The sequence below is a fragment of the Cottoperca gobio genome, chromosome 19, assembly GCF_900634415.1.
Source record: "Cottoperca gobio chromosome 19, fCotGob3.1, whole genome shotgun sequence".
NCBI classification, from domain to species: domain Eukaryota; kingdom Metazoa; phylum Chordata; class Actinopteri; order Perciformes; family Bovichtidae; genus Cottoperca; species Cottoperca gobio.
This window is the reverse complement of record NC_041373.1, coordinates 12,488,817-12,513,167: the sequence shown is the minus strand read 5'-3', so window position 1 is coordinate 12,513,167 and position 24,351 is coordinate 12,488,817. Positions and strand designations below refer to the sequence as shown.

At 40.9% G+C, this 24,351-nt stretch overlaps 1 protein-coding gene across 1 annotated transcript in view; it reads right to left on the bottom strand.

The window, feature by feature from the left end:
• Positions 1-1,659: 1,659 nt before the first annotated feature.
• The window catches only part of LOC115025065 (SH3 and cysteine-rich domain-containing protein 2-like), a 23,642-nt gene continuing 950 nt past the window's right edge, over positions 1,660-24,351 (bottom strand). Inside the window, exons 2-11 of the mRNA XM_029457105.1 lie at positions 14,546-14,912; positions 13,147-13,241; positions 7,261-7,345; positions 6,975-7,087; positions 6,804-6,867; positions 5,738-5,793; positions 5,488-5,576; positions 4,695-4,746; positions 2,761-2,898; positions 1,660-2,488 (exon numbers count right to left, since the gene is read on the bottom strand). Coding sequence (XP_029312965.1) covers positions 2,390-2,488; positions 2,761-2,898; positions 4,695-4,746; positions 5,488-5,576; positions 5,738-5,793; positions 6,804-6,867; positions 6,975-7,087; positions 7,261-7,345; positions 13,147-13,241; positions 14,546-14,912 — 1,158 coding nt within the window. The 3' untranslated portion in view covers positions 1,660-2,389. The remainder of the gene's footprint in view (positions 2,489-2,760; positions 2,899-4,694; positions 4,747-5,487; positions 5,577-5,737; positions 5,794-6,803; positions 6,868-6,974; positions 7,088-7,260; positions 7,346-13,146; positions 13,242-14,545; positions 14,913-24,351) is intronic.

Sequence of the window (24,351 nt, the reverse complement as noted above, 5' to 3'; positions counted from 1 at the left end):
AGACAAAGAGGGAGAGTTTTCATTAGCATAGCCAATACTTCTGGATCCTTACCAAGCAAACATTTGAATGCACAGCTTTTACCTGGTATTTTACCTCAGGTAGAGTAAATGATCTGAATACTTCTTCCATCACTGGCATTAAAGTAATTCCAGCATTTATGAGGTAAAAAAAAACCCAAAACAGTTTAAGAATTCAATTGTCATTTGAACATCGTAGCAGGTTTTGGGATATTAAGTGCCGTTTTCATAATTTTCATGATCTTTATAGCTAAACATTGGAGTGAAAAAATACATTTCTTAATCCAGACTAGCCTATAACAGTTCTGCCTATTATTGCCCAAAATCTTAATTTCAGAGACACAAAGCAAATATCGAGGAACAAAGTATGAATTACTTCTCAAATAAAAAGAGCACACAATTTGACAGTTCATCTGACTTTATTGAGAGATGTGAGGATCAAAGGGCTGCTAGCCATGCAAAGAACTAGCCTGGTAGTGTGCATTAAGGTGGGAAAGGGAATTCACCTGGTAATATACAGATCCTGAGCCAATCTTGGTTCTAGCCAGTGAAGGTAATGTTCAGGGTCAGCGTGGTGCAGACTGATCCAAGGATGGACACTTTGTAAAAGCCGGAGTCCAAATTCAAATCTTTGCAAAAGCACAGGTATATACAGACACATGTGTGGCTACGCTGGAAATAAGCTGAGTATAAAATAAAGTGAGTGACTAGAACTGTTGTGCATAGTATTTGAAAAGATTTGTGCTGACAGGGCTAGATGTTAATTGAGCAAAGAGATGCATACATTGTTAAGTGGGACAATAAATAATGATCTCCAGTAATTTATAACTGTGAGGTTAATGCCCTTAGTTGGCTCCTGGATAGCTGCAAACCTCTTGATCAGAGTGCTAATTCAGAGTCAATACATATATGCAGTATCTTTATAAGGATATTTACAAATACTGTCGTATCTTTATTTACAGTTATTGCTGCAACAAAGGCAGTTTGTCACTGTCTTGTGGTTTATAATGACAGAGCAATAAATCAAGTGATGTGTGGTGATTTAGCCTTGTATCACCTTAAATAACAGAAACAATAACAGTCCCTCAGAATTACTCAAAAGTAAGCATGTGTGCTGGGAGAAACGGAAGCCATTCTTAAAGAATTTAGCACATTTTTAACAGCTAAAGTTTGATCTTCTGAGAGGCTGAACGCTTGAAAAGCCTTCACGACTTCTTTTTTTTAACAAATAACACTGAGTTTGGTTTTTTATCCATCATCCTGAATGACTTTCTCTGCTCTGCTCTTCCATGCAAGCAAAGCATCGGAGAGTTGAGACAGCGCTCCATCCTCACGTTGTAGTACACAACCGGATTTGACAGAGAATATTACAGGACTTCACACAGAGATAAACAACGCTGACGATTTAATGACCGGAAGCAGATTGTAGTGGTGGATTTTTAGAGTTTCATGGGACAGAGTGAACTGAAAAAATCTATGTGTGAGTGTGTTTAGAGAGAGTGTCATTGAAGAGTGTAAAAAAGCTCCCAGAGGTGCACGCAAAGCATTTGTCACATCAGAGCTGTGAAGAGCAAAAATGTACAGTAACCTAATCACTGGAGAGCAGTCTAAAATACAGAACATGTGTGTGACTTTCATGTGTCCTAGATGTAGCGGAGAAGACTTTTAATATTTTTTTTTTTTATTACAACACACTCAATGTAATACCTGAATCATTTCTAGTCGGAGCACGAGAGACACACATCATGAATTCCTTATTACAACAGCAGACGTGTGCATGTTGTGAGCTGCAGTCTGCACATTCAAAACCAGATTGTTAGGGTTTATACACCCTCAGTCGAATCTACTTATCCAAATCTTTTAAAGGGTTTGAAACAACCAAAAAGTGTTTGCACAAGCCACCACAATAAAACAGCTACAATCTTTCACAATCTCGTACGTCTCGTTTTGTCTACGCGAACAGTGACATGAAGACTCACAAGGCTTGGACACGCCTTGACATCATAGTAAGGAAGTCCACTCCCATTTTTTCGCAGGCGGTGACTAATGGAAATGTCTAGTGAGGTAGCCAGGCTTCCTGCTCACTATCCTCTTCAACATGATGCTACATTTCTGTTGTGAGTGTGTATAAAACCACACAAAGTAAAGTTGTGCTACAAGAAAAGTAGCCCCCCCCCCCCACCTCCTTTTAGTCTTAAAAGCTTCTGCAGTAACAAGCAAAGTTGTGGGTCCACTCGAGCTGCTGATTCACTGCTACTTTTTTGGAGGGGTGGAGGTGGGTGGTGGTTTGCGGTCAGTGAGGTGTCGGTTAAACACTCCTGAGTATTCCTCCGTGAACTTCTTTATCAAACTGAGGGTCAAGGAGAAGTCGTCATATTTCTAGCAGATACTTCACGGGGACCAAGCCTCTCTTCTTCCCGCTGCTCAGCCGGAGGAAACCGTCAATCTCCTCGTTCTTCCCCACACAGATCTGCAGAGGGAGGGAAGGGAGAGAGAGAGGAGCGTGGAGCAGGAGGAGGAGCAAGTGACATTCAGTAATGTGAGAGAGAGAGTTTGTGGACTGAGGCAAAAAGCGAGCTGCATTGGAAGCCATAACATGCTGTCCTCTGTAATCTCAGCAGTTTTCTGCATGCATTTGCATACATTTAAAAATGTATGCAGTATGTGTGCCTGTGTGTGTGTGTGTGTGTGTGTGTGTGTGTGTGTGTGAGTGAGAGAGAGAGAGGAACATTGTGTGTTCACCTGGGCTTCTTTAACAGTCATCTGGCCTTTGTCTCTGTTGCCATGGAAACCATCTGTGACCTTCCACACACGCTCACCAGGGCGGACACGCTGCACAAAATTGGCCGGGAATAATCCCATTTTGTCTCTGCTTTTCCCCTGGTAAACACACCCAAACATGTACATAGTTAGAAATAGATATGTTCTGTTCTTGTTGTGGCTAAAATGGGAACAATTCTTAATTGGTTGTAGTAAAAAAAAAAAAATATTATGATGCCGACTACTCTCGTAATAAGCCACAATTTGCTGCCTTGTTGACAAAAAGGCGCTTTTCAATCGCCTGCTTACGTCTCAACACAAACATCAAACCCAACACACCGTCACCACAGCCCTCCATAGTGCTCGGCTGAACATAAGCTCATCATATCTGTTTACTTGGCCGGTTGCCTAAATATGCGTCACATTTATACGACAGTAACACATTGTAATTTAAATAAACCAACACAATAAGCTGAAAAATAGAAATAAAAACAATGTTTTTGTTCCTTAATTAGCAATGTCAGTACGAGACCAAAAAGCATCTGCATTTGTGGAGCTCTAATCCTTCTCTATTCTCTTCAGAGACTCTGGCTGGCACACAAGCGTGCAAAGCCCCTGGGTGCCCAGTAAGCTATTTTGCTCGTGTCCAGATGTTGGCTCCTCCACATTTAGCTGAGGCATGTTTACACTAAAATGGCAGGAGGGGGGTTTAAGTGTCAGTTTACTGTAATGGAATGGGTGTGCATGGGTGGTAATGACTCTGTATAGTACACTAAAATGTTATTGTGTTATATAATCTATTTACATGTGTTTTGTTTTAAATGATTGTACTACATGTAAATCACACCCATTACACTTTTGTGTTGTCAAGTTATCAGATTTGAACTCTGTTCAGGTTGCAGCAAAGACAAGAACAATTGTAGTGTTTTGTAGCGGTTGTTTGTTTCAATGCCTGTATTATACTATTGTTTTATGCGTTTTTATTTCTTAAAAAGCCTAACCAGGGACGAGGTTTCTAATTGAGCTGTGGCTAGTAGACCTATATACACTGCATTGTTTTATTTCAACAATACTTGCATGTATTGTCCTTGTCAAATAAATGAAAGCAGAATTAGATAAGCTCTACGCCTTAGCGTTTCCAAGTGGTGTTAATGTTTGCGCCGTTTACAGACACTGCATTCGTTTCCAAACAAACTGCACAATAGAGACAGTGATGACTTATTTCTGTCCGTTGATTTTCATATAAACAAGATCGATGTACATATCTTATTAGCAACATGGCCATCGCTGGCAGTCTGTACTACGTTAATGTCCAAAGCAGGAAACAATAGTAAGGATCCCAATTTGAACTAGAAACCAGTTAACGTTAACTCTGCTTGTTACGCTTCAGGAAGCCTTTTTTTGTTGAGTTGCCTCTTAGTGAAATGCTCTACGTACGGTATGTCTAGGGCTTTTATTGTGAAAGAGAGAACGGGACCTGGAGGCAGAGAGAATTGCTTTGTAAAGCGAGGCTTACAGGGAATATTATTGTCATTAGTGTCATTATTCTACAGCTAAGCTTTAGAAGGTTACTCTGCTACCATTTTATTAAAGTGGATAATACTTTTTCCTGGCGTTTCATTTATGTACAGTCTGTCGTTTGGCAGGTGAAGGTTAAGATCTCCAGCTGCCTCCTCAAACACTGACTGCAATCTGTCTTCTTCATAATTATAACTACATCTGCAAACACCCACACCTTCTGTCCTTCAAGCACATCCATCATCTCTTTAGTCTTCCGGTCTCTGAACAGCTCTGCTTTGAATGGAAGAACTTCAACTGATTGTACGACGACCTCTCTGAAGACCGCGCGTGTGTGTTACTGTAGTATCTATTCAATGAATTTGAAAAGAGAGGTTGTTTTTTTTTGCACAGCCTACCTTCCACCAGTCCTCGTTGGAGTCATCTGTGACTTGAACCCTGTCGCCAGGCCTTGAGGAGAAACACAGTCAAATAAAGCGCTCGATGAGAAGACTTGTAAAGGATTTTTAAAGCATTCATCACCACATCAGGGGAAATACATGTCTGAATGCTAAAACGGAAGCTAAAGACAGTAAATATTAGCTTTGTGTAAAGACTGGAAGCAGGGGGAAACATCTAGCTCTTTATCTTGTATCCGTACAAAAACGTGCAGTTTTGGGGAGTTTGTATGCATGTATTTCCCCAAAATCAAGTCAAGAGTCAAGTGTGACTCACATATACATTAGAAGATGAGGCTACATTAGTCAGGTAGCACAAGATAGCTGTATTCTAACTATTATTCATGTTTTACGTACAGCACTGCAAATGTCACCATGACTTTGGTTCTTCGGAGGAAACTTGACTGCTTTGTCAATGTGAAGCGCCTCGTGTGCGGTCTTATTGCACAGACGCATCCTCCAGATTAGTTGTGGGTGTTATAACACACTCAGCAGTTTCCTGCACCTACTGACATACAAAGACTCTTTTTTTGTGTTCATGTTACACACTCAACGCAGCTGTTTGTCCTTCCCGGCATCCCAGCATGTTCTCCCCTTCCAAATCCAAACCCTGCAACCCCCTACGATCCTCCCGCTGAGGAGGCAGATGGCGTGTGAATGTCAGTAAATTTTGGCCAGGTACACACTTCCTCCTCTGTCATCTAATTACTCTCATTTACACAATCCGTACGGTATGCAAAGAAATCGGACTAACTGTAGTTCCAAGTCGTTCTTCTCCTGAGGCAGAAACTTGTAGAGAGCCACGTATGTGTGGATGGAGTGCACCTCTACTTTCTTAGGAGTCTGATCAAAACAGAGAGAAAGAAGAATGTTATCTGTTTTTATTTCTCTCATGTGGAAGTCTGAAACAGAGAGAAAGGGATGAAGAGTTTGAAGGGGGATGACAGAGAGCGTTTTCAACAAGAAAAATAGACTGAAAGAAGAGAGGAGTGCTGACTACACACCTTTAGGCTGACCCTGTCTTCTGAATCAGCCTTCTCGCTTTCAGGAGGGGTGAGCACTGGAGAGACAGAGAGGGAAAAGAAAAAGAGAAGGAAAGAGAATATGCGTGAAAGAAAGAAAGCAAGGTCACGTGTAAAAACAGAGGAAAAGGGAACGAGAGTAGGAGGGAACACATGAGATAAGAAAAAGGAGGGACACACAGAGGGGTCGCAAACAGAAGGAAGACAGAGGAAGCAGTATAAACAGAGAGAGAGACACACACACACACACACACACACACACACACACATCAGCCAGCAGGTGGTTAGCTTAGTTTAGCACATAGCCTGGAAGCAGGCGAAAACAGCTAGCCTGGCTCTGTAACAAAATCCACCTATAAAGTTTACCAATTTGCACATTATACAGTATCTCATACTCAACCAATTATACAAATAAGATGTGTTTATTATAGCAACCTTAAGTTAATTTTGTAACCTCTGGACAGGCATCCTCCTGTTCACAGTTATAGTGTTATGCTAAGCTAACAGCTTTATATTTAAAGTAGACACAAGAGCCGTATCTTTTCCTTTACCTACAAGCGTATTTCCCAAAATGTCAAATTATTCCTTTAAAGTTGTTCAGTATTTATCTTAAAGGACCAGTGTGTAGGATTTAGGTGGGATTTATTGGCAGAAATGGAATATGATATTCATAATTATGTTTTCATTAGTGTATATTAACCTGAAACTAAGAATTGTTGTGTTTTTTCCCCGCTTAGAATGAACTCTTCATATCTACATAGGGAGCGGGTCCTCTTCACTGAGGTCACTGTGTTGCAACGCCATGTTTCTACAGTAGCCCAGAACGGACAAACCAAACTCTGGCTTTTCACGTGTTTTACGTTAGCTGAAGGCCACCATAGTTCTCAGACATGCTTGGAAAAGGGAGGGGTGAGCGGAGGGGTATTCAGTTGGATGCAAACTGCAACCTCACCGTTAGATGCCACTTAATGTTACACACCGGACTTTTAAAAGCTTCACAAAACAGACAATTACCATTTAGAAATTCAAAGGAAATGAGTTGACTTACTTCCTGGGATGTGCTCCTCTTCAGCTATCGGCTGGTTTTCTAGTTTGTCTTGCAGTTGTTCCTCCTATAATAAAGAAAGAGTTGCAGCCAGCCAAGTCAGCAACACTCTTGTATGATTAATGTCAACATGAATTTATACGAATGACAGGAGATTTATGTTCGTTTTTATACCTCATGACAGGGCGACTCTGAGATACTGCTGAAGCTGGAGCGGCTCAGCTGAGCCAGCGACGTCCCATAGCGCAGTGCCTCATACACAGGGTCAAGAAGGCCATTATCTGCCTCTACACACAGACGAAGAGAAACACATGTGCAGTTTTATAGCTGACACTATACTGACAAATGCACACATTCACATCGCATGTCAGGCGTCAAGGATGAAGGCCACAGACATGGTGATCCTGAGATTTGAGTTGTTTGGGGCAGTGAGAAATCAGCCAGTGTTTCCATCACTCACCCTGTGCAGCAGGAGCCTCTCTGACCACGCCCAGCGTATCAGTGGTTAAAAGAGGAGAACTGAAGTTTCTCTTGAAAGCTCCTGTCTGACAAGCCGGCAGAGACACGGGGAGACAGGAGAGGGCGGACAGGGGAAGGAGAAACGTTACTTGAGGCGGAAAAAAAAACAAAGGGCAGATGTAATATTTCGCTGTAAGACAATACCCGTGTGGTTTTATCTGGAAGACGTGTGCGGTATGTGAGATGAAAGCTCTTTGTGTTCTTTCAGCTCAACTCTCCTATAAATGACTTTGCTGCAGATATTATGGGGAAAATGTGGATGCACCTGGATTATGTGTCCCGTCGGCTGTATGATAAAGACATAAAATGCCCTTCGAAAAAAATATCCCCGCACACAGTATACACACAAAAGTCAAAAGCTGATGATTAGTGTGATCAGGGTATGAAAACAGGACGTCTGTTGAAACACTAATGTCCATTCTCCATCTTAACCTCCATGAACGTAATTGTTACAACACTTATATTAATGTTGTTTGGCTCATTTTTACGCCAAGCTGTGTTTTAGTTCTTCAGTTTGACTGGAGGAGGAAGAGCACGAGTCATGATACAAACTAAACTGTAAGAGGCTAAATTAATATCTTTGACATACTTTTCTTGACACATGTAGGGTAGATCAGCTAATATGATGTATGAGTGTATTTTTGCCTGCTAATGGTGGCAATAATACACTCACCATTAGGTTTAACAGGGAGCTTCTGAAGAAATGTCCCCCAACACGGCTGTATGCATAATGGAGTATGACTAAACTTTTTTTTTTCTTTCTGCCTTCAAGCCAATTCATCCTTGTGGTCTGCGTATTGAGGCACCACAAAGGTCTGTCTCCTCTGAAATTGAAGATCTGGTACTGAACAACTTTGATATGAGATTGTGTTTCTTTATTTAGCAAGAGAAATATGTTTAGCTCCAGAACATGACTCATCAGTCTGAGAGATAAAAGGCCCGTTTTTGACGGAGGCTGTGATGAATCTGTCCTGTGTTCTCCAAATAGAAACACTCTATAAAGATAGTATCTCTGCTTTGTTTAATTCCTTTTCATCTGTTTTATAGCACGTGATACATGCTGAGAATAACAAGTCATCGTTACTTTTCTGCTGATCTGTGGTACATTCAGTGAACTAACTTCATTGTATCAAAACAATAAAACAGCATTTACAGGTCCATGTATTATCTTCCTCTATGTTTCAATAGTTTAATAAAACAATATACCATATGCATACACTGTGTCATGAAGTGTATCCATTGACTGTCAATGAATAACGTAAAGGAAGCATGTGAGGTTTGGAACATTTTGTATGATCGTGTGTGAAAGTCAAAATGTCTGCCATGACGATCTGACAGATCTTGTGAGTGTAGACCTTCTGAATAGTACAGATGTCATCCAAAAGTGAAACATTGCTTTAAGGTACGGCGGGAGTGTGATGGCTGTTCAGGACTGACAGATTTGCACAGAATCTCTTCTGCACTGAAATAACTGCATGAAGCTCAACGCTAAAGCGTACCTGAAAAGTTGTTTCTGACTAATGATGCAATTATAATATGGAGTAATATTTCCGACAAACATATTTAATTACAAGTTATTATTACCACATTCTTACCCATTTCTAAAGCAGACAGGTGTTCACATTAATATGTCTATAGTATGGATGCAAAAGATTTTACCATCGATTAGTCTGCCGATCATTTCCTCGATATATTGATTAACCGTTTGGTCAGTGAAGTGTCTGAAAAATGCCTTTAAGTCCAAGATGGTGTCGTTAAACTGCTTGTTTAAAAAACAAAAAAAACCATATTCAATTTACAATTATATGAACTACAGAAAAGCAGCAATTTATATGAAGTATTATCAAATAATAGCCACATTTCTTTTTCTTCTGTTTGTCACAAATTGGAAACACGGGACACAAATAATTTAAAGACGTTATAAATAAACGTGACAAATGCTTCACTTCGGGTGAGGATGGGTGAGAGCGTAAAACCTTCCTGCAGAAGCAATTATTTTGTGCAGTGCTCAGCAGGCCTATTTCTTTAATCAAAGGGTAACACATATTTAGGTTTAATTAACATTGATTAGCAAAATGTTGTCTGGATTCCAAAGTAATTTTCAGCTGCTTGATTCTGGGGATATTTTAAAGCAATCAGTCAAATATGGGTGCACTCAGCAAATGGGTTGAGAGCGAGCCAGAGGAACTGCAGTCACCAATATTTGTATTTTATTATTAATTTAAACTACAATTTATCCTGTGCAAGTTGTGCCTGCTTAATTTAGTGTTTTTATTGTTTGTTATGAATGACCAGTGGTGAAAGAAGTACTGTGCAAAAACAAAGTCATTACAATTTTACTTAAGTAAAAGTAAGCAAGTAGTAAAAGTAAAAGTAGTCAATATGTAGAATCATGGGGCCCTTCGTAGTGTTTTAATATTATAATATAGTATTACCTATGCATTCCCCTGCAATCAGCATTTTAATGATGTAGCTGATCAAGGTGAAGCTCATTTAACAATCTTTTATGTAGAAAAAAAACATTATTCTGAAAAATTCATTCACTTGTTTTAAGAAAATAAGACTTTTGGGAACAATAGACAAACATCTTGTTAAGATGTCGATGTTTGCAGTGTGTGCAGTATGTACAATTTTAATCTACAAAATAACTATTAACTGTAGCTCACACATAAACGTAGTATAGTTTAAGTGCAATATTTCCCTCTGAAATGTAGTGAAGTAGAAGTAAACAGAAAAACTACAAATACCTAAAAGGTGTATTTAAGCACAGTACTTGAATAAGTGTACTTAGTTACCTTCCACCACTGCGAGTGGCTCCATACAGTTCTTGCACTGATATACTGTATTCACACTAAGCAGTAGCGAGCCGTGCATCTCACACCTAGGCCTTCAGTGATGTCCTACACCAGGGGTGTCAAACATATGGACCGTGGGCCAAAACCGGCCCACCAGAGGGTCCAATCTGGCTGACTTTGCAAAGTGTAAAAATTAAAAGTAACTGCTATTTAAAAGATTTCCACAAAATGTTTTGTGCCTTTGTAGACACACTGTGATCTGTAAGTTGTAATGCACATATGTAAATGATAAACTGAGGCATAACATTGTTGAAATTGCACTTGTTCTTCTTAAGACGTTTTAGGTTGTTCATACATAAATGTTTTGTAAAAAGATAGTTCATTAAATGTGAACAATTTCAGAACATACGTTTTTTGCACTAAAACAAAGGGAATGTGGAGTTGTTGTTATTTACAGGTTATTATGCTCGGATTTTACTGGTCCGGCCCACTTGAGATCAAATTGGGCTGTATGTGGCTCCTGAACTAAAATGAGTTTGACACCTGTGTCCTACCTGAATTATTCCCCCTCTTAATACCATCATTACGACGCCATGGCTCTAGAAACTATACATTTAGACAGAAACGCAGTATAACCGGGTGTTGCATCGCCTTAACATAGTCAAGTACAACAGAGTTATATTAATATTTCCGAAACATTTAGTTGTAAATAGCAGGCATTCCCAGCAGTACAATGTGCAGTGCCTCTCGGAGGCTGTGAGCCGGGGGTACCGCTCGTAGTTAGTGATTTGAAAGTGGCGGACAAACCCTTTTCCCGGCTGTGATAGGCTGATTGGTTAGCGCCACAGTTTTGTTTCCTTTCACTTTACGCCCGCACTGTTGATTCTGAAGGCCTAAGGGCAGACCTCTTGGACCCTGGCAACACATTATGGCTGAAATATGATTGGATAAAAGCTCTAACATAAAGGCCAGACCTCCAAATCTCGATCTGAGGCTGGAAGCAGCGCAACCAAGAGGAAAGCTATGAAATGAAGAGAATAGACTATGGGGAATAATTTAATATATATTTGTGGAAAAAATATATCAAAATGAAATTTATATTCTGATGATGTTTAGGCCAGCAGAGAAGGCCTTGCTGGCCCTGACGGCCCGCCACTGACACTAAGTTACACTTAGATATCCTGCTCCTTTTGCTCTTTAATATACTCTCTGCTCTCTCGTCTCCCGGCAGCAATTACGCAGGCTCAGGCCTCGAGTCATCCCAAGAGTCTCGCAGGACTGACATTTATTCGATCATGTTGTTGTCCAACTAATTTGAAAATGTCTTCAACAACAGGACGTTGTTACCCAAAACATTCTGGTGTTTCCTATATTTCGATTTCATGAAAAATGTGTGTGATGAAGACAAACCCATTAATAAATAAAAAAATCACCTGAGCAATTACAGCACTTAAACACAGAAGGTTTTAATGTCTGAGAGTCTGTGAATCCTAAAGTTACGTAGATGTATAAGAAGGAGCCTCGACCTCCAGCCAGCTTCGGTAAAATGCCTAATCCTTGCTTTGATGAGTGTGCAGTGATCGAAAAGGACACTACCGAAGGCTTGGCGAGAGCCTGCCATGTCATATCCTCGAGGGATTGTGTGTGCCTCAAACACACTGAATTTCACACTGAATTAGCCAGACCAGCTGGTACAGGGAGATATTGATTTTCCAACAGAGTTGAGAGGGGAGGAAGGAAATGTAGCACCCAGACAAGAAAGGAGAGAGGACGAGAGGAGGGTGTTATGTGAGAAGAGCAGCACATGCAGGAGGATGGACAAAAAGGCTGAGTGAAAAAATGTTGGGACCTGGCAACTGAAACTTTATCAGCGTCATCCCGCTCCGCTTTTATTCCTCTTATGGCATTTATAGTTGGGATAATTCGATCTCACTGCTACCCTTTCACACATTTCCCCGCATGTTAGTCTACCTGGCGAAGTCAATCCATCCACATTCCATTTATAACCTCTAGCTTTTTGTTTCTGCTGGCTTGAAAAGGCCTTTATCCTCTTTTAACAAGACGGGGGCTTTGGGGCTAAGCATATTACCAGGTCTAAAGGCTATGCCAAGTGACTGACAGAGACAATTACAGCATCCAGATGCTGTTTAATTCTGCTGACACAATGCATTCTGGATTAGGCCCCGGCCTGCAGAGAACTCGTGCATTTCCAGTACGATTGACAAACAAATACACAAAATATAATTAACTACGTAAGAAACATTTTTGCCAACGGTAAGTCGGGCTACTGGGAAAAAACTGCAGATAGCAAATGAGCAAAGCAACAAGGGTACATTGAATTATCATTGATTAATACAAAGCCACCCTGACCACTGATTAAGCATGTTATACTAATCAGAGTCGTCCCTTCAAGGGTGGTATTGTTCCCTTTCAAAAGTCAGGGACAGGTTTCATGAGAACGAGAGAATACAGTGAAACTACAATCATGAAACATGGTAATAATTAGTCGCTTCAGTTTGTTTGTTTGTCGGCAGGATTATGGAAAAGCTACTGGCCCCATTTTCATGAAACTTGGAGGAGGGGTGTAGCATGGGGACGAACCCATTACCTTTTGGAGCAGATACGAATCATGAGGCAGATACACAAATTATTTCTCACTGATGGAAATGGCCTCGGCGGAGGTCTGCGCTCTCCGATTTTATTATTCATTGAGATGCATTTGAGGTCAATCAATAGGATGACTATAATGTTGTAAAAGCTATTAAAAACTAATATTATTATTCTTTTGATTACACATACTTCCCTGCTGCCGCACTGACCAGGTAGATTTTTCTCCCTCTCAGTTTCACACCCATGTGAACACGAGATGACCACAAAACCTCTGGGTGTCATATCGCTGCCAGACACTTCTAGAGAAACTTTGTGTTACTATATATTTTATGTGGGCAATAAAGTGTAACTGTTAGCTTCATAAAAGGTGTATAGTGCGTGGTAGTGAGGCTTAATAATAAGTCGGTCTGAGGTGTTCTTACCTTGCCATTACACGGCTGCTGGGAGAGCTCCGACGAGCACCAGAGGTGGGCCGCCATCTTACAGGCTTTACAACGCAGCCCCTGCTTGGAGTTCCCTGTATATACACCAGACAATTCTCTTTAACGCAGATCATCACAGACTGAAGACAGCCGTCAATATTTCTGTTATCGGCAACACATTAAGGCCACTGCAAACGGCAATATCAGGGTGCCGTGGGATGAAATAACGTTGACTTTCCAGAAGGGGTTTTATCTTTTGTATAATTTGCGACTGAATTGCTGCATTTTCTTCTTCCATCAATTATACTCACAAGCCACATTCTGTAGCTTTGTGAATGTTTTCCCTTCTTTGGGCTGTAAAGTTTTAGCAATTGTAAGTGCTTCAGACATTTAAAAAGTATCTCCAGCGAGGACTGAATTTTAAATTTGAATTGATCCGTATAAATATCAGTGTTGACATTTGTACGCTTCATGTTGCAGGCTACATGTTTCCAGTGGACTGGCTTGCATGTCACAAGGTAAGGTAGAGTATGTTAAATGCATCTGTTCAATAATTTACTGATTTCAATAATAAGCCTCATCTAAAGCATTTGAAAGCACATTAAGTTCTGGTTTTGAGTTGTTTTGATCAATGTCCTCTCAAGACTGGTCAAACAGTTTGCCAGCAAGCAAGCATTTAGAGTGCATACTTTGTAAGGGCAGTTGCTGGGCATACTAAAAGTAAAAGAAAAAGGTATGCGATTTGGAACGCAGCCTGAGTTTACATTACATTATTACATTCCATTTAGCTGACGCTTACTTACAGTAAGTGCAAACAACCACGAGGATACAAACTCAGAACAGCGGCTGAGAAACGTCAGCATATCAATTGTAATAAAAGGACATACAACTCCCACGGGAGCCATGTAAACAAGATTGGACCACAGAAATTGCTGTCAATGAATTTTATTGGGACAATTTTTTGCTGAAGATATAGACCCATTGCAAACGATCCACAATAAGATTTGTGGATTCCTGAGTAACGATCTTTGATCCTCTGAGAACCATAAACAACATTTGTTTTATAACTTTGGGTGAAGTGGCAGAAGTCCCAGTGGTAAAAAACCTCAGCAGATAAATCAAACGTATGTGCAGCTCCCTTCAAATCTGATATTACACTAACACTGATACCTTTGCACATTGAGGAGGAGCACCTTGATTCAGCCAGGTACAGTAGACCGGCTACATTCTGGTTAAAAAAAGAATATGCTTGCCTAAAACGTATTACTTAGCATTCAGCAGAATCCACTGAACAGCTTATCTCTGCATTTTGGGAGACCCTCTGAACACTTATTTCCCCTCCATGGGAATGATGCAAGTAACAGAAATGTTCTTAAAGTATCCACTGCAACTGACCTACCTTGAATCATGTGTTTGCATCCCTGGCAGTTGGTAGGCCGACGGAAGACGTGCTCCTGGAAACAGTGGGTCTTGACCGGCTGCACCTGAGACTTTGTCTGAGTTTTGGAGGAAACGGACAGTGAGGGACTGATGGAAGGCGAGCGTGACGACAACGAGGGGTTGGGACTGTTAGACGGGGAATGGGATGGAGAGCGCTCATAGGCCAGGGGGGACTCTAGGATGGGGGGAGGAGATGGCAGGGGTGGAGGTGCGGTGATGAGGGCCGAGGCAGGCCGAGATTCGCCGTTACTGCGCTGGAAAAAGTTGTCCACACTCTTGCTACGCATGACTGATTTGAAGGAAAGGGAGCGCTTCAACCGCTGCAACTGAAAGACAAAGAAAAACAACAAAAATGGTGACTGAAGAATATGTCAAATTACAAAGTTTCAAGAGTAATGTGTTTTTGTTTCAGAGGAATAAGGATATATATACTAAAAACAGGAAAACACACCCACATAGGGAAGTGAGAGCAAACCTCACTAGGCCCTAACAACCTATTTTATCAATCAGCACTGTGAAAGATTGGATTCTACATAAACACAACAGGTGAGAACAGTTTTTGTTATTTCACATGCAAGATACATAATGTTTACGCGTTATGTTCGTCTGTGCTCTCACTGCTTTTAATTGGGATTGGATCAAGTGAAGAAAGGTGAAGCGCTTTGTTGCATCAATTAGAAACGAGCAACCCTTTAATCAAAATGTGATGACGATTGTTGTGGGATTGTTTATGTTTCCAGACCATTGTCAATTATTTCTGATTAAACCCCACCCACACAGTGCTCTTACTCTTATTTTGACTCTAACTATTACAACTTGGATTCAATCCTCTCTTTTAATTGTGAGATTATATACAGCTATGGGGGGAATGTTAAAGTGTCCAGCTCGAGGGGATGTGCAGTGTTTGAGAAATCAGTCTGTTAACAGTCTTTAAGCGCTACCCCTCCAACTATCCTTGCCCTGCCAGGTTAACTTCTGATCTTCCATCTTCAGCCTTTTCCCCCCTCTTTCATTAGAACACAAATGTGCCATCCCATGCGAATCCAAATGAGTCAATACCCCTTAAAATTCACGTTTGATTAGTTTTATTGAGCGGCCTGCATCTTCGCGTTTCATGCAGTCAGTGATGCACGACAAACACAGTGTTTATCTATGACTCTGTCGGCCTCGATTTCCCACATGCTCGCCATCCAGTGCTTTTGGCTATAATAAAGTGGAACTGATAATGACAAACAATTACGGGGACTTAAGAGTGATTGGATCCAATATTTGGAAAGTGTAACCGCTGTGGACTCGTATATCAAGAACATTGGCTGGAGAATTGAGGGCAAGGATGTGATAGGTGAGACTGAAGAGCACCTCCTCAATTTACATGGAGCTAATTAGCGGTGTGTGTAAGCGACTGGGTTGATAACCAGAGTCCAACCTAAAACTTCAAAGTACCTGTTTAATTCTGGATTTGGTTTACTTTGTGGCATTAACATGTTTTTGCCTGTAGTATTGTGGCAAAAAGTCTGACATTTCTTCCTCTTTTGCAGAAGAAGAAGGAATGTGTGAAAAGGTAGCATCCTCATCGCGCCTATTGTACCTTTGAAAGCCACCGACCCACCCGATCAATAGCATTGAGCAGGTTCCTCTTTTTCTTCCTTAAGCTACAGAGTCACAGACGCCAATTAGTTTGAGTGATGAAAGAGTCCTCTCTGTTGACCCATTAGCGAGTGCCTCTCATAAATGTTTTCTACAGGGAGCTGAGTCCATGCTTTCCTTAATGGCCTTTTCTTGGCTGACTGGTGGCCCATTCGGTAATGGATGTTCCCCTCTATTAGGTTTTTAACTTGTCTAACTTTGTTAATCTTCTCTGTGGTGAAGGCCTGTCTTTGCTTCAGTTCCAGGGGGAAAATATACTATTTCTTTGGGCACAAACTAGGCAACACTTGCCTGATAATGAAAAGCTTGATATACCTCCCTGAGCTTTCACAAAGATTAAAGAAACAAAAAATAGACTTTTATGTTGACATGCACAAGTGCTTCAGTATGCACCCACAGCAATGTGCATGTAAAAGCAATACATAATTGAATGAATACAATTAAAGTGTGTGGTTTTATACAGTTCAACAGTGGACCTATTATTATTTATTTCTGTATCTACACTTTAGGGCTGTACCGAATAGTTTGGAGCTTCGTTCATAACGTTAACATTCAAACATTCCTGCACAGTTGCAGATAAAGATAAATCAGGGATGGGAATTGAGAATAGATTCCCATTAAAAACCAGTTCCTGGTTGTCCGATTCCTCGTAATTGTTTGCCTCCCTGGCTATCGATTCATCTTATCAATACTTTCTGTGTTGAAATCGGCAGGAGGACAGTTTGCAACAGCTAATGGAGCAAAAGCTACATTGAGTTAATTTATGATGAGGGCAAGCTCTATTTAGTCAAAATTACTATTAAAGGCAAAGGTTAAGTTATGATGTGTTCAAGTGTAATCTTGTAAAAATGTAGTTTTTGGCAAGAAACTTGAATAGATACAATTATGCAGCCTTCTCGGAGAAGGGTGGGCAGTTAACGTCCTTGGTTTTGAATCGTTCAACAAGCTCAAAAACATGTTGTAATGTTCGGGTGTTCATAATCACATTCTTTATTTGCACATACTTTGGGCCATGTACAGAAGTGGTTTCACATTCAGGACCAAGGCCAGTTATTTTCCTGAAGTTGTGTTCTCCTACTGGCTCTATGACGTTACACTTCAGTTTGCATTTACTGCATTATAACCATACAGTGTATACAATCACTACCAGAGGAGTCTGGTGAACTCATTCTGATTGGTCAAGCCAAAATGTGCACATGTCAGTGTGGTAAAGAGCCTATAATGCCTGTTAGAGGGATCTGATCATAAAACCAGGGTTCAACCTGTGGTCTTTAACACATTCAGGCAAGTTGGTTGAAATCCACTTATTCATATCTAATTTAATATCAATGCACAGTGCAAGTACTTATACAACAAAATCATTATTGCAGCAGCCCAAACGTCTTTATTTGGGAGCTGCATAGCATCACGGTGCAGCAATCCTTTATTATTATATACGTGTAGCTTTGTGTTATAATGTGCGTTAGTATAGCATAAACATGAACAAAACCAGCTGCACTGTCTTTTCTTATATCCAATACCATCCTCAGAACGTAAATCAAAAGACGAGCTCTAATGAATGCAAATCTCTATATTTCTGCATGGCACTCTTATGTCTCTGTAAGGTTTTGAAAAGTCTATTTATGGATCACAGAACTGGAGAGCCATCACTCTCTGAACTACTGACGGCAATTAGCTCATCACAGTGCAAGTAGTGCGGTGTACTAGAACAGACTGGTGTTTGAGGAAGAAGATGAAGCAAAGAATAAAAGAAAAAGTATAAGGGCAGTCAAAGAAAGTGATGGAGAAAAATAGGTAAAGCAGAAGCGAAGAAAAAAGCCTATCGACAGAGGAGATAGACTGAAACGTACCACACCACCACCATCAACCCCCCTCGGCTTTGAAAGCCCAATGCACCAGGGCCTTTCTCTATCACCCACTGACAGACAAATGGTACAATGGAGACAGAGCAGACGTCTCTGCCTTGTTCTGCGGCCGTTTGAAAATGAGCACAGAGCGCAGGGATGTTTGGTGAAGGCTTCTATAAATAGGCTGTTGTGAGCAATGCCTGGATAAATTAATGATTAAGAAGTGAGGGGGTGGGTGTTCACACAAGATGCCTGTGAAAGGCGAAAAGTCATCCTGCTGCCACTACGATACAGTCCCAACTCCCATGCTTTACTACACTGTCTTTTTTTTACAACACGGAGGTGAAGCAGTGAGGCGACAGCATCAGGAAGAGAAAACAACTAGTCTGCACAAGTGTAAAGAGTAAAATACAGAAACTTATATAACATGCCCACTGCAGTGTTTTATTTTCTCCCGACATCTCCAGTTCCTCATGATATTAAAAAGTGATACTGAACACACAGGAAGCTGATCAAGTTTGCCATTCTTCTTGCAGTGACCTGGGCTTTCAAATAAAGGCATTGAACGACCTCATTAGGCATTGTTCCAGCTGCATCCTGGTAGGTAAAACCACTGAAGCGACCTTTTGTGCAGATGGAAAGTTTTAATGCCTCACTGCACAAGCTGCATTGCTGGTCATGTTTGGAACAAATTGAAAACTTTCCCAGAACAGCGCAAAACTGACCGTTTAATGACAGTTTTTCAGCTCAGATATCCCCTCCATCTATCATAGAGATGGATGGTATTAGACGTATTTTTGGTGGGAATTAACACAATCCAAAAAGCACTCATGAGAGGTGAAGCTGTTAGTACTTTTAGGCACATTCAGATGTAATGACATTAACTTTGTATTACCGTTTTAGGTTGCTTGATCCGATTAGACATATGACTTCCTTGATTTCCACAGCATTACTTACCAAATTACTGTCATGTCAAAACTTTATTACTAACGAGATTACAGATTGAAGCGATTACAAAATCAGAGACCAGAGGACACGCTTTTTAAGGATTTTCCAGATGGGGCAGGGAATCTAAAATGAACCTTAAGAACCAGAGTTGTCTCTGTGATCTATTATACCACATGTTATATAGTAGGTGAAAGAAACGGTGTGGATCAAGGTAAATGTGTTCTCCTATCCTCCTCTCTTTGTCACATTCACATCTGTGTGTGGCTCCCATATATCTGGCCGTTGTTCGAAGGGTTGTTTCTTAGTGATCCGTGAGCCTCTTGCTAGCAAAGACTTTGCCAGCTCACAAGCTGCCTGCCTGAGTGCGCAGCAAAAGAAGCTTGCATTTCCAAATCCAGCCGTTTAAAAGGCTGAACTGCACAGGGAGCTTTTGCAGTAAACATTAGGTGACTGCCACAACAGCTTTTTGATTTGCTCACAATGATGAAGGAACAACAACTCATTGGGGTGTTCGTAACAATTTCGTTACCCTTTGATTTCCCAAGAGGCTGTATTGTCTCACATTTAACAGACACACACGTATTATATTGTGATCTTCTAGATTAAATACTTGGTATTTCTAAAGTATTGCTTACTGATGATGTCAGTTTTTAATCAGCCCTATAACAACAACCATACAAGACAAGTGACTGATGTGTTTTTCTGTATCGTCAGTTAACTTGTTTCACTGCAAGTGTTTGTTACTCAGTCCCACAGACAATGAGATGAATAGGGACATTAAAATTCATATTCAAAGCATAACCTTCTTTACTTTATTTTAGGTACGTTCAGAAATCTTCATTTGAGATAAAAGAGGGACAAATGTAAAGGAGAAACTCAGGGATTAATTATTCAGTTGACAAACCACAGCAGAGAGAAAGTCAAGACTAGTTATTTTGCAAGTCATTTACAAGCTGTGCGCTCTTGAACACAACACGAGCTCTTTAAACATGTGTTGACACATTAAGTATTCAATACATCGTGAAGCCAAGTGTACTTTTTACTAATTCTTTTTTCAAGGTGAATAAGCCATTCAGAGCTGAAAATCTCATTTTAAAACTGTATTTATGTTTTCCACTACATTAAACAAAGACAAAACAACCTCGGAAGTGCACGTCTATAAAAAGGTCAGTACTAAACAAAGGACTAAATAAAGTCCACTACTTATTCCCACCTGACTCCACTCTTACCCTAACACTGCACATGGGACTCTGCTGTGTCAGCAGAATTTTAGAACTCAATCAAGGACAGTAATTCAATCATCATTAATCCAAACAGTGCCGGGTCAACATTAGATACATGAGCACAAAGGGGACACTGTAAAGTAAGGAAAGGTTGCTTTGCATTGAATCACAAGACAGCATTGAAGTCCTATTCTTTATGTCTTGTCCATCTTTCTGAATATCAGTCTCTCCCCATCTCCATCGCTGTGTCTCTGTCTGTAACCCTTCATCTGTTTTCTGTGCACACTGTAGTAGTTTCAAAGGTCAGCGGTACAAGTCAATCATTCTGGCAGGACTTGGGAGAAACACAAACATATCATGGTCCGTCAGAAGTGAGTGATGTGTCCGCCTGCTTACAGCGATACGGAGGAAACAAACACAAGGAGGCTGAATGCGCTTTGTTAAGAAATGTCATCGACACGGTATAGTCATACGAACGGTACGAGCGCATGCTGGTACACATCAGAAAGGCTCATTAAAAAAAGAACTTTAGTTACCTTCTTACACAACAATTCAGAAATTAACCGAGAGGAAATTAAATGTCACCACTTACAAAACGCGTTCAAAACTAATTATATAAAACAGAATAGTATCACTTTCCAATTTATAGCATCGTATTTGTGTTTGATGATTTGTTTTTAATGAACTGTAGAAATAAATGTTTTCGAAAGGTAATTTTGAGAATTAATGGAGTCTTAAATCAACACATAATGTGTACTGTAGTTTGCTTTAACTGGCTGCACTGGCTGCACTGGCCACCCGAGTGTTGTGTAATGCTCAGACAAATGAAGAGACGTGTCTTCACTGCCCCCCCCCCCGCTACTTCACTCTTCACCTCTTTCTTTCCGTTTTTGTCATTCCTGTCAGGACTTCTGGCTGGCTATCCTATTCTTAAATCACTCTTATCCTCTCAAGCACATCATCAGCCAGACACACTTAGCGCTATGGAGAAAAAGGACAATGGATGAAAGGAAGGAGGAATAGGAGACATAAAGAGAGACAGATGAGGAGAGGGGAAGTTCAGGTGAAAAAAGACAAGGAGTCGGGTTTCATTTAAATGGACCACAGTCAATAATACAGAGAAAGGAAATACAAAATTGGAGAGAAAGAAATAATTAGACGAAGACACAGACAAAAGATATAAGGAAGTTAGTGAGAAGAGCAGCAGACGGAAGGGAGCTCTGAGAAAGTGAGCGTGAAGGGCAAAGTCGGAGAGAGAAACAGTTGCCATCATTTCACCTCATAATAACGTCTTTGCGCTGGCTGAGAACACGATGAGTTGTGTAAAGGCCCTGCGGACCGGGGCAAAGCACCACCTTGCATTATCAGCATATACACTCATTGTCTGGGAATATTAATCTTTACGTGGCAGCTGATTTTGAGCACAGCTCTCCGCTAATAAACAACATTTACGAGTTTAAAAGTAGCAGTTCGGAATTTTGGTAAATTATAACTTTTTTTATTCGGGCGAGAGGTATATAAGAAGATCAATATCACTATGTTGTTAGTAAAGTGAAGTCTGGAAATAGGGTGGAACAGCTAGCCTACGTTTTAAAACAGCAATTTGCCATTTCTTGGGGGTTATGTGCAAGACTGCTTCTTGTCTGGGAGTAGTTGCCAGGTAACCAGCAGACTCCAGAAAAGTGAATGGTCTCGGCCAAGAAACAGTCCGGCAGCATAACCCCCCCCCCCCATTACATTTCTACACTTCAGTGTTGGTATGGATTAGATAAATAAATCAAGTAAATCTCAGAAGGCTATTCGCCACACTGGCAGGTAAATATTTGCGTGTGTGTGTGTGTGTGTGTGTGACAGTGAGTATGCTATAAGAGTATGAAGTCAGCAGTAATGTTATAGCTGTGAACGTAGAAGTGCAGTGTGTGTAGCGTTTGCAGTTTGTCTGTGAATAAATGCGACAACTCAAGATCTAAGCCAAGTTCCTGTGTCTTCCTTGCCACCTGCTGATTAAAGTGAAGGGGGTGAGCCCCGAAGCTAAATATGTACTCTGTTAAAATAAAAATGCTTGGCTGGTGGATTTTTACATCTACCAGTCTTCTTGGCCGGTGATTCAAAAAGTAAAACTATTCCTTTAATCATTGCTTTGCCTTTCAACTCGTCATCTACTTTACCATAGCTACTGTAGTACCACTAAATGCAAACAACACTTGAATGGCATGCGCTCCGAGTGATTAGAGAGGAATAATAATAGTTTGAGCCATCACCTTGCCCGTAGGTGTGGGAGGTGGAATAACTATTCATTCTCTGTCACAGCATCTATTAGAAGCACTCTAGAAGGCTGGTAGGCTCACTTATCACTGTAATAAACACTCAGAGCCGAGGGACTGTGGGGGGACAGAGAGGGAATGAAGAGTGAGAGCTGATGAAGAGATGAGAAAGACTGCAGAGAGAGAGAGAGAGAGAGGCAGTAAGAGGAACTGAGAAAGAGACAGACATGAAGGCAGAAGAAGGAAAGCAAAGGGTTAAATTAGTTATGAAATAATACAGTAGGCTAGTGAGAAGATTGAGAGGAGCAGAAAGACGAGAGGTGAAGAAGAAATGAAGCTCTAGATATACCCTAGAGCAGACTACTCTAAAAACAGACCCTGCAGTTGTAACACACATTTAATCTTTCTTTCCTCCTCATTCTTCTTCTGAGGGATGTGGAGCGGTCGCTGCTGCCAGCAGGGGCTTGGCAAACACAGAGCTACACGGCTGACGCAGTACAGGGTATTGCTTCCTCCCAGTTCTGTTTTGTCTGGACAACCATTTGAGTGAATTACGACCCAGCCCCCAGCAAGACACAGCAAACATCTGCTAGCTGATAGGCTCGTAAATTCACGCAGCACCTCAACGCCCACCATCCATTGTGTTTGTCTGTATAGTCAAATAGCAACAACAAGAGGCCCGTCCTGCTAGGCTTGTTCCTGGTCCCTGTGATGATGACCAACAAAAGCCAGCCTTAATGGGATCTGGTGTTGCGAAAACTGCTGCACTTAAAGCCGATATGTCGAAGCTTTGAAAATGTCACTAAGTGAGAATTTACGGACTCAGTTTGAAATTCAGCTCCAGTTTTTGTCATAAAAAGATCAAACAGCAACAACAAGACCATCTTTGTTAAAGAAACACTTCCCCCGAAAGCTTCAGGAAAACTGTGTTTAACGGTTTGTGCAATTGAAAATGTGTTTGGTAATATGCACCACTGCTGACATGATAAATGCCTTAAGGTGGGTCATGCGAAACTTCCTAATCTTGAGGCACCTTTTTGAAGAGGGAGGTTATGTTTTCCTTTACAGGTTTGTTTGTTTGTTTGTTTGTTTGTCAGCAGGCTTACAGAAAAACTACTGGCCTGATTTTCATGAACATTTGATGGAAGGGTGCAGCATGGGCCGAGAAAGGGAGTGGATCCAAATCACAAGGTGGATACACAAATCATTTTTCACTCTTGTTGACATTGCAAAGTTTGGCCTTGGTGAAGGTCTGCGCTCTCCGAGTGCCGAGTTAATCTATATTTTTACCCCCAATGACGTGGAAACCACCTTTGCAAGTGGGGGGGGGCCTGGCCAAGACAGCTGCATGAGAAGTTCCAAACAGAAATACTAAGAACAGGTAACAATAATTAAACAAGGCTAAAAGTAGGCGAAGAACAGAAGCAATTAACAGTGGAGTCATTTACCAAAGAATTTACAATAGTCCTGAATTAGGTGGGGTTGCTGGAGCTGAAAACACGAAGGCTTTCTTTCCCATCTCTGATCATGTAGACAGCAGATATGTGTTGTGATCTGAGATAATGATTACAAGATGAACTTACAGGACGGTTTTATGTTGCATACTCAAAATACCCCTGCGGCAAATCTGGGGGCAGGTAATATTCTAGCAGATGAAGAATAGAAAGAAAATGCATATTGCACAGAAAAGGGGAGGAATGTTAAATGAATCTGTCCATGCCTCTACCATGTGTGCCATCCTGGTTCTTGTGAAGGTCCCATGGGTTTTCCAAGATAAAGGATGCAAGGCCACAAAAGGTACAGGCTCATAACTCCTCTGCATGGACACTGAACCTC